Genomic DNA, 13421 nt, shown 5'->3' with positions numbered 1-13421 from the left:
AAAAAAATTAGCTGGGCATGGTGGTGCGTGCCTGTAATCCCAGCTACTCAGGAGGCTGAGGCAGGAGAATTGCCTGAACCCAGGAGGCGGAGGTTGCGGTGAGCCGGGATCGCGCCTTTGCACTCCAGCCTGGGTAACATGAGTGAAACTCCGTCTCAAAAAAAAAAAGAAGTTTGATATATTTGTTGTCTTTTTTCTACTGATACTTTAATTAAAATTATACCGTATATCAGCCTGGACAACATAGCAAGACTCCATCTCTACCAAAAAATTAAAATATTAGCCAGGCATGGTGGCATGCACCTGTAAGTCCTAGCTACTTGAGAGGGTGAAGTGGGGGAATCACTTGAGCCTAGGAGTTTGAGGCTGCAGTGAGCTAGAATCATGCCATTGCATTCCAGCCTGGGCAACAGAGGGAGACCCTGTCTCTAGAAAATAATAATAACAATAATAATAATAATAATAATAATGATGTGTATTTGTGTGTGTGCGTGCACGTGCATGTGCACATGCTGGAAATGACCAAATTATAATTTTGGTCATTTTCCTTCTTTAAACCACCTAGTAGATTTATCATTTTTAATGGCTGCATAATGGTCTATCCTGAATATAATTTTTTTTTTTTAATTATTTATGTATTTTCTTTCTTCTTTATTTTTTGACTGAGTCTTCCTCTGTTGACTGGGCTGGAATGCAGTGGTGCCATCTCTACTTACTGCAACCTCTGCCTCCCGGGTTCAAGCAGTTCTCTGCCTTAGCCTCCCAAATAAATGAGATTATAGGTGCCCACCACCACACCTGGCTAATTTTTTTGTATTTTTAGTAGAGATGGGGTTTCACTATCTTGGCCAGGCTGGTCTCGAACTCCTGACCTCATGATCCACCCGCCACAGCCTCCCAAAGTGCTGACATTACAGGCGTAAGCCACCATGCCTAGCCTGCATTTTCTTTCTTTGTAAAAACCAGGTCTCACCATCTTGCTCAGACTGGTCTGAAGTGATCCTCTGACCTTGACCTCCCAGTGTACTGAGATTACAGGCAGGAGCCACCACGCCTGCCGGTGAATATAATTTGTTTATTCATTGCTTTATGGTTTCTGATTTTTTTACTCCTAAATAATGTAGTAACCTGTGCTACATCGTATTTTTTTATGTTCATTTACTCTGTGGAATACTTTTAAAACAGCAGTCAAATGACAAAAGCAGTGCCTATTTTTTCATGAACTTTTAAAAATGCAGAAAGCTAAATAAAATTAATGCCATCTGTAATCCCATCACAACTTAATGTTAACATTTTAGATTATTATTTCTTCTTGGGGTTTTTTATGCGTATGCATAGATAATATTGTGGGTTTTTTTCCTCCCCCAAGCAACATTGTGATCGTATTCTTTCATACTGTGTTGGGTTTGTTTTTTACTTAACGTGGTAAAAATCCATTTGAGTAAGCAATCTTTAGTGATTTCGCGTTGTGTCTTCACACAGTTGTACCATAATTGAAGCTGCTTTTGATTTTGCTCTGGTGAAGCAGTGCACCACACACTCTTAATTCCAAGGAAGTGTAGTGTTCTGTTGATGAATCAGGAGGGAGATCATTGAACTCGGTGTGTGAGGTACTATGGTTTGTCTTTTCAAGCTTGGAGTAACTAAGCATCTGCAACTACATAGTCATATATTTTGTAACCCACTGGCCTGGGTGTGTTCTGATTGCTAAGGCTAGGCAGATCCATCAGGGTTTAGACAGTTAGTGAGGGTCCTGGGAGTAGGTGAAGGGAAGTCCAGTTGGTGTGTGGAGCTGCTGGAAATTGCATAGTTTGCAGAGAGCTGAGCAGGTAAGGCTTCCGATGTGGACTGAGTACGAGCACTCAGATCAGGGGACTTCCTTTCAAAGGAAGTCCGATATTTGGGACTGTCCAGAAAATTTGGGAGATAGTGTGTTGGTGGCATAGCTCTCTCTCATCTGACACTTATGCCTACTCAGAGTACTAGTGCCAAGTATTGAGACTGATACAGAGTAATACTTGAATTGAGATATTTCTGGAAAGATAGGTCAGCGTGGCTCTTGGGCAGGAATGACTTCGAGTTCCTTGCCCAGTGCTCAGCTGGCTTCATGTTGGGGTTGAGGCTGGGTGGGTCCAGAGGTGAGATAAGATTCGGAAGGCTCCCGGACACAAAAGAACCTCACCACGCTGGTACTGACCCCAGAGTGTCTCCCAGGCCCTGCCTTATTTCAGCATTCTTTTGAATTGAGTTTCAGAGGTGATTAAGTAGTAAACGTATGGGGAGAAGAATTAGAAAAACCCATCTCTTTCTGACTCACCCTTCTTAAACATCTACATCTGAATTGTTTTACAGCAGAGTCAACAAACCTTTCTAGTGTTTCGTTTTCTTTTTTTTTTTGAGATGGAGTCTTGCTCTGTCGCCAGGCTGGAGTGCAGTGGCACAATCTTGGCTCACTGCAACCTCCGCCTCCTGGGTTCAAGTGATTCTTCCACCTCACCCTACCAGGTAGCTGGGACCACAGGTGCATGCCACCATGCCCGGCTAATTTTTATATTTTTAGTAGAGATGGGGTTTCACCATGTTGGCCAGGATGGTCTCAATCTCTTGACCTCGTGATCCACCCGCCTCAGCCTCCCAGAGTGCTGTGATTACAGGCGTGAGCCACAGTGCCTGGCCCCTTTCTAGCGTTTCTAAAAGGTGGCACTTTCTTGGAGACCACATCTTTGCAAGACAATCTTTTCAAAATATAAAATAGCCCCCAAACCAAACCTTTAAACATAAGGGGAAGTAGGTAGACTTAATATTCTTTTTGTGTCAAGTATACTTAATATAAATCTAGTTGCTTGTGAAGTAGTAAAATAGTAATAGCTTCCATTATTTTGAGTACTGATTATATGTGCTTAGCCTCTGTGCTTGGATCTGACATCATTATCTGATTTCCTTCTCTGGCAGTTCTGGAAGGAGTACCGAGCATGGGCATGCTTTGCCCCGGGTCACGGAAGTTACTCAGTCAGAGCAGGGATTCACCCCGAGCCTAAAAAACTCAGCTCCCGCACTTACGGGTTCACTTCACTAATCATCTGACCTCATTTATTGTGCTTAAGGTTTTTTCTCAGCTGACTTACTTTGCTTTAGGTCATTCTTTTTCATGCCAGCACTGTTCGAAAGTGTATGTTAGGCTGGTGCAGTGCCTCACGCCTGTAATCCCAGCACTTTGGGAGGCTGAGGTGGGCGGATCACCTGAGATCGGGAGTTCAAGGCCAACATGGAGAAATCCCATCTCTGCTAAAAATACAAAATTAGCTGGGTGTGGTGATACGTGCCTGTAGTCGCAGCTACTCGGGAGGCTGAGGCAGGAGAATTGCTTGAACCCGGGAGGCGGATGATGCAGTGACCCGAGATTGCACCATTGCACTCCAGCCTGGGCAACAAGAGTGAAACTCCATCTCATAAAAGAAAAGAAAAGAAAGAAAGTGTATGTCAAGTGGTTACCCCCACATTTGGTCTTCAAAAGGGAAAAGCAGGCAGTTAAAATGTAATGTACATAACGGAATTGTGAGGATCATAGTCTCAATTTCTCCCCCTTTCTCACATCTAGAACTCCCAGGCTCAAGCGATCCTTCTGCCTCAGCTTCCTCCCTACTGTCTGGTACTGTAAGCACACACTGTCATGCCTGGCCTTTTTTTTCCCCAGGAACTGCAGCAAAATTAATAAGGCACAGACAACAGACTTACTCTTCATTGAGAAAGTTTAATATGTGTTTCTAACACCGTGTTTACTTGCTCTGTTGTTCTTGAGGTCATCAGCACATATTCTGGTTATTCTAAAGCTAGGAGCTCTTCTGATTGCTAATTTTCAGTTATAAGAAGATGAAAGACAAAACTAGACTTATGTATTTCAATAATTTGCTCTTTAATTTTTCCCCCACTCTTAGTTTCAGGCGACCTCCAAGAAGGGTATCAGTCGACTGGATAAACAGATGAGAAAGTTCACAGATATCAGGAAAAAAAGCAGATCTGCACACGCAGTGAAAATCAGCATTGAGGGCAACAAAATGCCATTGTGACTTTGCCTGGAATGTGTCCCCATCTGTGCTCTAAGAAATGCTCAGTGGACTCTTTGGAGAAAGAAGACATTTTAAAAATTTTTTTAGTGTGTCTGTAAATGGTTCAGCTTGTATCAGATGTTGTCATAGGACTCACATTTCTCTCAGTTATATTTAAAACTGTTTGTTGTGTACTTTGTACAGAGGAATACTAGTCATACTTCTATAAACTTTACACAATAAAATTTCATTCTGGTTTGGGGGCTGTCTCTTCATTTCTTAGAGGATGCATTCTTAATAGGGGCAAAGATTGGTTCTTGTTGATTGGAAAAAAATCTTATGATATTACAGGGGTTTGTGACCCTTAGAAGTTCAGTCCTGCCTGACTGTGGTATAATGAGGACTTTGGTCTTTGCCCCTGGTTGCTGACAAGGAATGGCTGAAACCCTTTTGGTTTCCTGAGTGATAGTGTCTCTGTTATGCTAACAGGGTGACTTTAAGATGGACTTTAGGATGGAGGCTGGTCACCAGAAACACCTACTTCAGAGGGTTGGGCCTGCAGGACCCGGGAGAGGAAGATCAAGTCAGTGACCTGTTGGATTTAATCAACTGTGCCTGCCGAATGAGACTCGGTGAGCTCTGGACCCCGCAGCTCAATGAAGCTTCTTGGTTGGTGAAGGCATTAGTGTGCTGGGAGGGAGAGGACTCCCCTCCATGAGGACAGGGGCACAGAAGCTCTGCCTTCCCTCCCAGACCTTCCCTTATGTATCCCTTCATTTGGCTGGTCCTCCTAATTCGTATCTTCTATAGTAAAACTAATCTGTTTTCTAGGGAAGCATAGTGCTTTCCTGAGTTCTGTGAGTCATTTTAACAAGTTCTTAAACCTGAGAGGTTTATGGGAACCCCAAATCTGTAGCTGTTCAGAAATGACAGTTGTCTGGGTACCTTACTTGTATCTTGCATTTGAAGTGGGGGCAGTCTAGTGGAGCACAGACCCCTTAAACCTGTGGAGTCCGATGACAGCTCTGGGTATTTCGCATGAGAATTGAATTGCAGTACCTCAGTTGGGGCAGAAGTGGAATACCAACAAAATCTTAATGTGTTTCTCTTGTTTGGGATAATTATTTTACCTTAATTTTCATTTTTCTGTGGGATGGGGGGTTACAACAAAGATCAAGAAATACTGCCTTCAAGGAAATACGGATGTAACTAAAAATCATGTACTAAAGCTTAGAGCAATAGGGCAATTATGTGAGAAAGAAGAATGATAGCTTATGGCTGTGTTTCTTGTTGCTCTATTTTTGTGATACTCATTACTTTAATAGTCTCTATAGACTTAATTATGAGAGATCTCTTCTAGTTCAAGGTGACGAGGCCCAAGAACATTTTATCAACTAGATTATTTTAATTTTAGAAATCCTACTCTGATACAGATTGGCACCTTGATCTTCAGAAACACAAAACTATTCAATGCTACAGAGACCTTTGAACAGCTAAAATAATGAAGTTTACATGCTAAAACTGCTCACAAGAACCTCTTGAACTACTTTCAACAAACTCAGAAGCCAGTGTGATACAGTGAGTGCTTTGTGAAAAGTGGATACATAAAGACATTAGAAGGTAATAGCTAACCACTAGATGGAGACAAAACCTAAGCTTTCTGCAGTGTTACACAAATGCCCTCAAAAACTTGAGAAGGAAAAAGCACAGGCATCTAGTGAAGCCTTAGAGATGCTGATTATTAAAAACAAATTCGAAACAAAAACGAAAAAGATATTTAAGAAAGATTTTTAAGTTAATACATGATTGTCATGTAATGGGGTAAGCTCCAATTACCTGAAAATTTCACTATTACAGGGTAAGACTTAGGATGTTGGCAAGTTATAAAGTTTTAAACCGTACCTGGGGAATTCAAAGTGGTAAGAGATTCTCTTGTACTGTGAAGAAAAAAATTAGTTTCTATATAAATGATCCTTGGTATTCATTTTACAGCAGCTCAAACCTAGCTGGCCAGAAAAACTTAAAATTTTGAAAATATTTCCAACTTAACGGTAGTTGCAAAAATAGTAAATAAACTCTGGTGTACTCCTCACTAATATTTACCAAGTGTTCACATTTTGTCAGATTGACTCTGTCATCTTGTGTATACTTAAAATTATTTTTGCAAGCTCATGAGAGTAACTTGCCGACAACTTTCCCCTTGAGCCCCAAATACTTAAGCATATTTCTTCCATGAACATGGACTTCAGTTTTGTCCCAGAATTGATGATGTTAACTTTGATGACTTGGATATGATACAGAGTTGTGGGGTTTTTTGTTTGTTTTTTAAGAGATGGGTTCTTGCTGTGTCACCCGGCTCAAGTGCAATGGCGTGATCATAGCTCCCTGCAGCCTTGAACTCCCAGGCTCAAGCGATCCTTCTGCCTCTGCTTCCTCCCTAGTGGCTAGGATTATAGGCACACACTATCATGCCTGGCTGGTTTTCTTCTTCTTCTAGTTCTAAGATGTACTATCTTAAACAGTTTTACTGCTTGATGGCATTGAATATTCACATGGTACAACCATTGTTCATCTTCAGAAATGGTTTCATCTTACAAAATTTCAACTTTCCATCAAAGAATTCTCCTTTCTTCTTCCCCCAAGGTCTTGGCAACCATCCTTCTACTTTCTGTCTCTTATGAGTTGTCTGTTCTAGGTACCTCATATAAGTGGAATCATACATTATCTGTCCTTTTGTGACTGTCTTATTTCAGTTAGTGTAATGTCCTCAAGGTTCATCCATTCTCCAAATTTCCTTGCATTTTAAAGTTGGATAATATTCCAGTGTGTAAATGCCACATTTTGTTTGTCCATTCATCCGTCAGTGGACACTTGGGTTGCCTCCACCTTTGGCTATTGTGAATAATGCTTCTGTGCTCATGGGTGTACAAGTATTTATTCAAGATGCTTTTTTCCTTCTAGAGACTTTAAAAAAACACCTTTTTTTTTTTTCAATTCTTTTGGTTATATACATAGAATTGCTAGATCATAGGGTAATTCCATTTTTAATTTTTTAGAAAGTGCCATACATACACTTTCCACAGGGGCTGCACAATTGTATATTCCCAATAGTACACAAGAGTTCCAATTTCTCCATATGCTTGCTAACATTTGTTATTTTTTGATGGTAGCCATCCTAAGTGATGTGAGGTGGTATCTTGTGATTTTAGTTTACATATCCCTAATGATAGTGACGTAGAGCATCTTTTAATGTGCTTTTTGACCATTTATATATCTTCCTTGGAGAAAGGTCTATTCAAGTCATTTGCCCATCTTTAGATTGGGCTGTTTGGTTTGAGTTGTAGGAGTTCTTTGTGTATTTGCGTTAATGCTTTATCAGATGTATGATTTGCAAATATTTTCTTTCTTTAGTTTGCATTTTCACTCTTGATTATATTCTTTGATGCACAGATTATTTAAATTATGCTGTATCCCACTTTGTTTCTTTTATTGCCTGTGCTTTTGGTGTCATATCAAAAAAATTATTTTCAAATTAATATCATGAAGCTTTTGCCCTATAATTTTGAAATTTTAGCCCTTCTGTTTAGGTCTTTGATCCATTTTGAGGTGTGTTTTTTTTTTTTTTTTTTTTTGGATATTGTGTAAAATAAGGGTCCAACTTTATCCATTTGCTTATAGATATCAAATTTCCCCAGCAACATTTACTGGAAAAACTTATTTTCCTCATTGAATGGTCTTGGCACTCATCAAAAATCACTTGACCATGTATGCAATAGTTGATTTCTCACTTTGTTCTTTTCTATTGGTCTGTATGTCCGTCCCCACTATGACACTGTTTTGATTACTGTAGCCTTGTGGAAAGTTCTGAAATCAGGAAGTGCGAGTCTTCCAACTTTGTTGTTTTTCAAGATTGTTTTGGCTGTTTGAGATTTTATATGAATTTTAAAATGGATTTTTCTATATCTGCAGTAAACATTATTGGTATTTTGATAGGAATTGTATTGAATTTGTAGATGTATTTTGGGTAGTATTGACTTCTTAATAATGTGAAGTCTTTGAATCTATGAACATGGAATGTCTTCATTTATTGGTGTCTTTAATTTTCTTAATGTTTTGTAGTTTTCTTTTCCTTTTCTTTCTTTCGTTCTTCTTTTTGATTCAGATTTTCACTTCGTTGTCCAGACTTGCCTCAAACTCCTGGCTTCAAGCAATCTTCCCACCTCAGCTTTCCAAGTAGCTAGGACTACAGGTGTGTGCTACCATGCCTGGATAATTATTTTTTTTTGTAGAGTTGAGGTCTTGCTATGTTGCCCAGGCTGCTCTTGAACTCCTGGCCTCAAGCAGTCCCCCTGCCTTGGCCTCCAAAGTGCTGGGATTACAGATGTGAGCTACCATGTTTGGCTTGTAGTTTTCAATGTGGAAGTCTTTGGCCTCCTTGGTTAGGTTTATTCCTAAGTATTTTATTCTTTTTGATGCTATTGTACATTGCATTGTTTTTGTAAGTTCCTTTAGGATCGTTGATTGTTAACATGCACAAATGCAACTGATTTTTGTATCCTGCAGCTTTGCTGAATTTGTTTATTCTAACAGTTTTGTTTGGTTTTGGGGGTGTTTTGTGGACTCTCTGGGTATTTCTACATGTAATATGTTGCCTACTAACTAGTTTGGATGCCTTTTAAATTTCTTTTTCATGCCTAACTGTTTTGGATAATTCCAGTACTATGTTGAATAGAAGTGGTAAAAATTGGCATTCTTGTCTTGTTTCTGATAAAAAGCTTTCAGTCTTTCACCAGTGAGTATGATATTAGCTTTTCATATATGACATTTATGTTGAGTTTCCTTCTATTCCTTGTTCGTAGAGTTTTTTTTTTTAAATCATAAAATGGTGTTGAATTTTGTCACATGGCTTTTCTGCATCAATTGAAATGATCATGAGTTGTTTTCTTCATTCTGTTAATGTGCTGTGTTATATTGATTGATTTTTTGTTGTTGACCCATTCTTGCATTTTGGGAATTAATCCTTCATGGTCATGGTATATAATTCTTTTGGTATGCTGTTGAATTTTGTTTGCTAGTATTTTGTTTAGGATTTTTGCAACATATTTATCAGGGATCTTAGTCTGTAGTTTTCTTTTAGTGCCTTTGGTTTTGGTATCAGGGTAATGCTGATTTCATAGTTTGGAGTTTGGAACTGTTTCAATTTTTTGAAGTATGAGGAAGATTGTTAATTGTTTTTTAAAAAATGTTTGGTAGAGCTCACCAGTAAGGCCATCTGGTCCTGAACTTTTGTTCATTGGAAGTTTTGTTTTGTTTTGTTTTTTTAAGACGGGGTTTCACCATGTTGGTCAGGCTGGTCTTGAACTCCCGACCTCGGGTCATCCGCCCGCCTTGGCCTCCAAAGTGCTCGGATTACAGGCGTGAGCCACCGCGCCTGGCCAGAAGTTTTATTATTGATTTAATCTCCTTACTAGTTATAGATCTGTTCAGATTTTTATTTTTTCATGATTCAGAATGATAGGTTGTATTTCCCGGAATTTGTCTATTTTGTCTAGGTTATCCAGTTTGATGACATACAGTTGTTCATAGTACTGTTTTATAATCCTTTATTATTATTTATATATATATATTTTATAATACTTTTTGTTGCTGTAAAATGGATCATTTTGTTGCTGTAAAATGTCCCCCCATTTGAGTCTTCTCTTTCTTGTGACCTAGCTAACAGTTTGTCAATTTTATTGATCTTTTTGAAGAATCAACTCTTGGTTTCTCGATTTTTTTCTTTTTTGTATTCTCTGTTACGTTTATCTCTGCTCTAATCTTTATTATTTCTTTCCTTTTGCTTGTTTTGTGTTTAGTTTGTTGTTCTTTTTCCTTAAGGTATAAATTTAGGTTGTTGGTTTGAGATCTTAAAATGTTGAGCATTTGTAGATACAGATTTCTTTCAGCATTGCTTTTGCTGCATCCTATAAGCTTTGGTGTTCTGTGTTTTTATTTTCATTTGTCTCAAGTTATTTTCTTATTTCCCTTGTGACTTCTTCCTTGACCCATTGATTGTTTGAGAGTGTACCATGTGGATTTTATTGTTTCCTTTCTGCTATGGATTTCTAATTTTATTCCATTGTGATTAGAAAGATACTTTATATAATTTCAGTCTTTTCAAATGTTTTAAGACTTACTTGTGGTCTAATGGCCTGTCCCAGAGATTGTTCCATATACTCTTGAAGAATATGTGTATTCTGCTTATTGTTGGGTGGTATGCTTTCTGTATGTCAGTTAGGTCCAAATGGCCTATCATGTTGTTCAAGTCCTCTTTTTTGAGACGGGGTTTCACTTCTGTCACCCAGGCTGGAGGGAAGTGGTGCAATCTTGGCTTACTGCAACCTCCGCCTCCCAGGTTCAAGCAATTCTCCTGCCTTAGCCTTCCCAGTAGCTGGGACTATAGGCATGCACCACCGCACTGGGCTAATTTTTTTATTTATTATTATTTATTTTAATTTTATTTTATATTTAATAGAGATGGGAGGTTTTTCCATGTCTCCCAGGCTGGTCTTGAACTCCTAGGCTGAAGCAATCCACCAGCCTTGGCCTCCCATGGTGCTGGCATTATTGCAGTTGTGAGCCATTGTGACAGCCTGTGTCTCTTTTGATCTTCTGTCTTGCTTTTCTATCAGTTATTAAAAGTGGAGTATTGATGCCTACTATTACAGAGCCATCTATTTCTCCCTTCAGTTCTGTAGTGTGTGTTCATATATTTAGGAGCTCTTATCTTTGGGGGGGGGGTGTGTGTATGTGTATTTTTATAATTGTTATATCTAATTGGTGAATTGACCCTTTTCAAAATATATAATGCTTTTTGTCTTTCATACTAGTTTTTGACTTAAAGTCTATTTTGTCTGATATTAGTATAGCCACCCCTGCTGTCTTCATTACTATTTGCATGGAATATCTTTTACTGTCTTTGTCAAACCTGGGTGTGCTTAGATCTAAAGTGAGTCTCTTGTAGACAGAATATAAATGGATTCTTTCTTTCTTTATCCTGTCAATCTGTCTTGATTTGCAAGTTAAAATTCATTTACATTTAAAGTAATTACTGATGGGGAAGGACTTACTGTGGCCATTTTGTTGTTTTCTGTATCTTTTTACTCCCTTACTGCCTTTCTTTGAGTTCGGTTGATTTTTTTTTTTTTTTTTGTGGTGACATGTTCAGCCCCCTTCTCACTTCCTTTTTGTGTGTATTCTGTGGATACTTCCTTTGTGTTACCGTGAGACTTACATAAAACACCCTAGCCTTATAACAACCTGTTTTAAGCCGATAACCTTAATTGCATACAAAAGATGTCCTTTACAGCTCCGTCTCTATTCCATTGCTGTCACGAATTACATCTTTATATATTGTGTCCCCACTAGCAAAGACTTACAGTTCTTTATACTTTTCTATTTTCAGTCTTGTGAAATAATAAAAAGGGGAAGTTAAGAACCAAAATTACAATAATACTGTGGGGGTTTTTGTTTGTTTGTTTTTTTGGTTTTTTTTGAGACAGAGTCTCGCTCTGTCGCCAAGGCTGGAGTGCAGTGCCGCTATCTCTGCTCACTGCAACCCCCACCTCCTGGGTTCACGCAGTTCTCTGCCTCAGCCTCCCAAGTAATAATACTGGTTCTTATGTTTGTCTGTATGTTTACCTTGAAAGGAAAAATGTATATTTCTGTACAATCTTTGAGTTACTGTCTAGTGTTGTTGCCTTACAATCTGAAGAAAGACTCCCATGAAAATTGCAGGGTAGGTCTAGCAGTAATGAATTCCTTCAGCTTTTGTTTATTTAGGGATATCTTAGTTTCTCCCTTGATTTAGAAGGATAGTTTTACCAGATATCAAATTCTTGACTGGACGTGGTGGCTCACACCTCTAAAACCAGCACTCTGGGAGAGGCTGATCACTTGAGCTCAGGAATTTGAGAACAGCCTGGGCAACATGGCAAAACTCCATCTCTACAAAAAATAGAAAAATTAGCCAATCGTGGTGGCTCATGCCTGTAGTTCCAGCTGCTTAGGAGGCTGAGTGGGAGGATCCCTTGACTACGGGAGGATGAGGCTATAGGGGGCTGAGATCACACCACTGCACTGTAGTCTGGGTGACAGAGTGAGACCCTGTCTCAAAAAAAAAAAAAAAAGAAAAAAGAAATTCTTGGTTGACAGGTTTTTCTTTCATCACTTTAAATGTATCATCCTATTGCCTTCTAACTGCAGAGTTTCTGCTGAGATTGTGTCCTGGGGTGGGTAGAGAGAGACTACTAGTGAAGTACTTTACAGTTTTTTGGAAGGCATTGGTAACCACTGTTTGTAAACCAACTCTTCCCCACCTGCCTGCGCACTGTTCCTCTTAGACGGGCAGAAATTATGGAATCAGACTCCATACTGTCTTTTTCTGTGCTCTTCCCCTATTGCAGCAGCAGAAGTCCTCTGACCTAAGACTCCCTCTGGAGCAGATAGAGTGTAGTGTGGAGGGTGTAGATGTCTATTACTCGCATATTTAAAAGATTACGAGATCTTAGAGAAGTCCTAAGAGGTAGGTTTACCCAGTGTAGTCATGGGCTAGAAATGTTAGACGAATACCTGAGTCAAAGTCTCAGGTTGACTGACTTTGTCCTATTAAGCTGCAGACGTGTACTTCTTATGTTCATCAGTTTTTGTATAAAATGGAGTATGTCACAGAACTGCCTGTGCCTTGTTTTAAGCAAGCTCAACACTTGCTTAAAACAAGTAATGATTTCACCAAAATTTGAAGGTTATTGTTGGGTGAAAGATTCATCAGGAGACTTTAAAAACATTTGTGTTGCTTTAAAGAAGGACTCAAATTACAAAGTTTGAAGAAAAACTAGTAAAAACACCACTCCGTTTAGAAGAAGAGGGTTTGGGTCTGTGCTCCCAAAGATTACTTCTTATAAAACCCAGAGTCCTGGGACCAAAGGTTCTTGCTGTGGTGTCACTGCTTAACAGTGTGAGAGGAGAGATTCAGGATGTGTCAGGCTCAAGGACAGACAGCTAGATATCCTTCGATCTGCTTGACTGGGTAGCAGTAGGCAAGGCTTTGAGACAAACACTGTGTCTTAAATAAAATAAATTTTATTATGATGGCATGTAAAGGCACTGGATTGGCAATAAAGAGGCCTGGAGCCTGGTGTCCAGTAGGAGATGATCTCTTTTGGGGAAAGGAAATCAGTGCTCATGGTTTGAGAGGCAGGAGAGGGGAATGAGAGGGATGCTTCCCTGGCTTTTGTGTTTGCAAAGGGACATGATTTATTTGTATTTCTTTTCTTTATGATTTTCATGCAAGAAGTTAAGTATTTTGGCTAGAGATAGCATGGAAATAGAGTTCCC

General features: G+C 39.2%; 1 protein-coding gene across 8 annotated transcripts in view; it reads left to right on the top strand.

Annotated features, from left to right (window-relative positions):
- IWS1 (interacts with SUPT6H, CTD assembly factor 1) overlaps nucleotides 1–4305 on the top strand; it is a 44089-nt gene extending 39784 nt beyond the window's left edge. For 6 of the 8 annotated variants that reach the window (XM_017548420.1, XM_037745661.1, XM_017548418.2 and 3 more), the window contains one exon: nucleotides 3936–4296. In XM_017548420.1, the coding sequence (XP_017403909.1) occupies nucleotides 3936–4067 (132 nt within the window). In that variant the 3' untranslated portion in view covers nucleotides 4068–4296. Of the gene's footprint in view, nucleotides 1–3935 lie in introns of all 8 variants that reach the window. The other 2 variants (XR_001830877.2, XM_017548417.2) reach the window with 1 other exon arrangement.
- Nucleotides 4306–13421: the final 9116 nt, after the last annotated feature.

This window comes from Cebus imitator, unplaced genomic scaffold (assembly GCF_001604975.1).
Source record: "Cebus imitator isolate Cc_AM_T3 unplaced genomic scaffold, Cebus_imitator-1.0 Scaffold207, whole genome shotgun sequence".
In the NCBI taxonomy this organism is placed as follows: domain Eukaryota; kingdom Metazoa; phylum Chordata; class Mammalia; order Primates; family Cebidae; genus Cebus; species Cebus imitator.
Note: the sequence above shows the minus strand (reverse complement) of the source record. Positions and strands in the feature narration are given on the sequence as shown.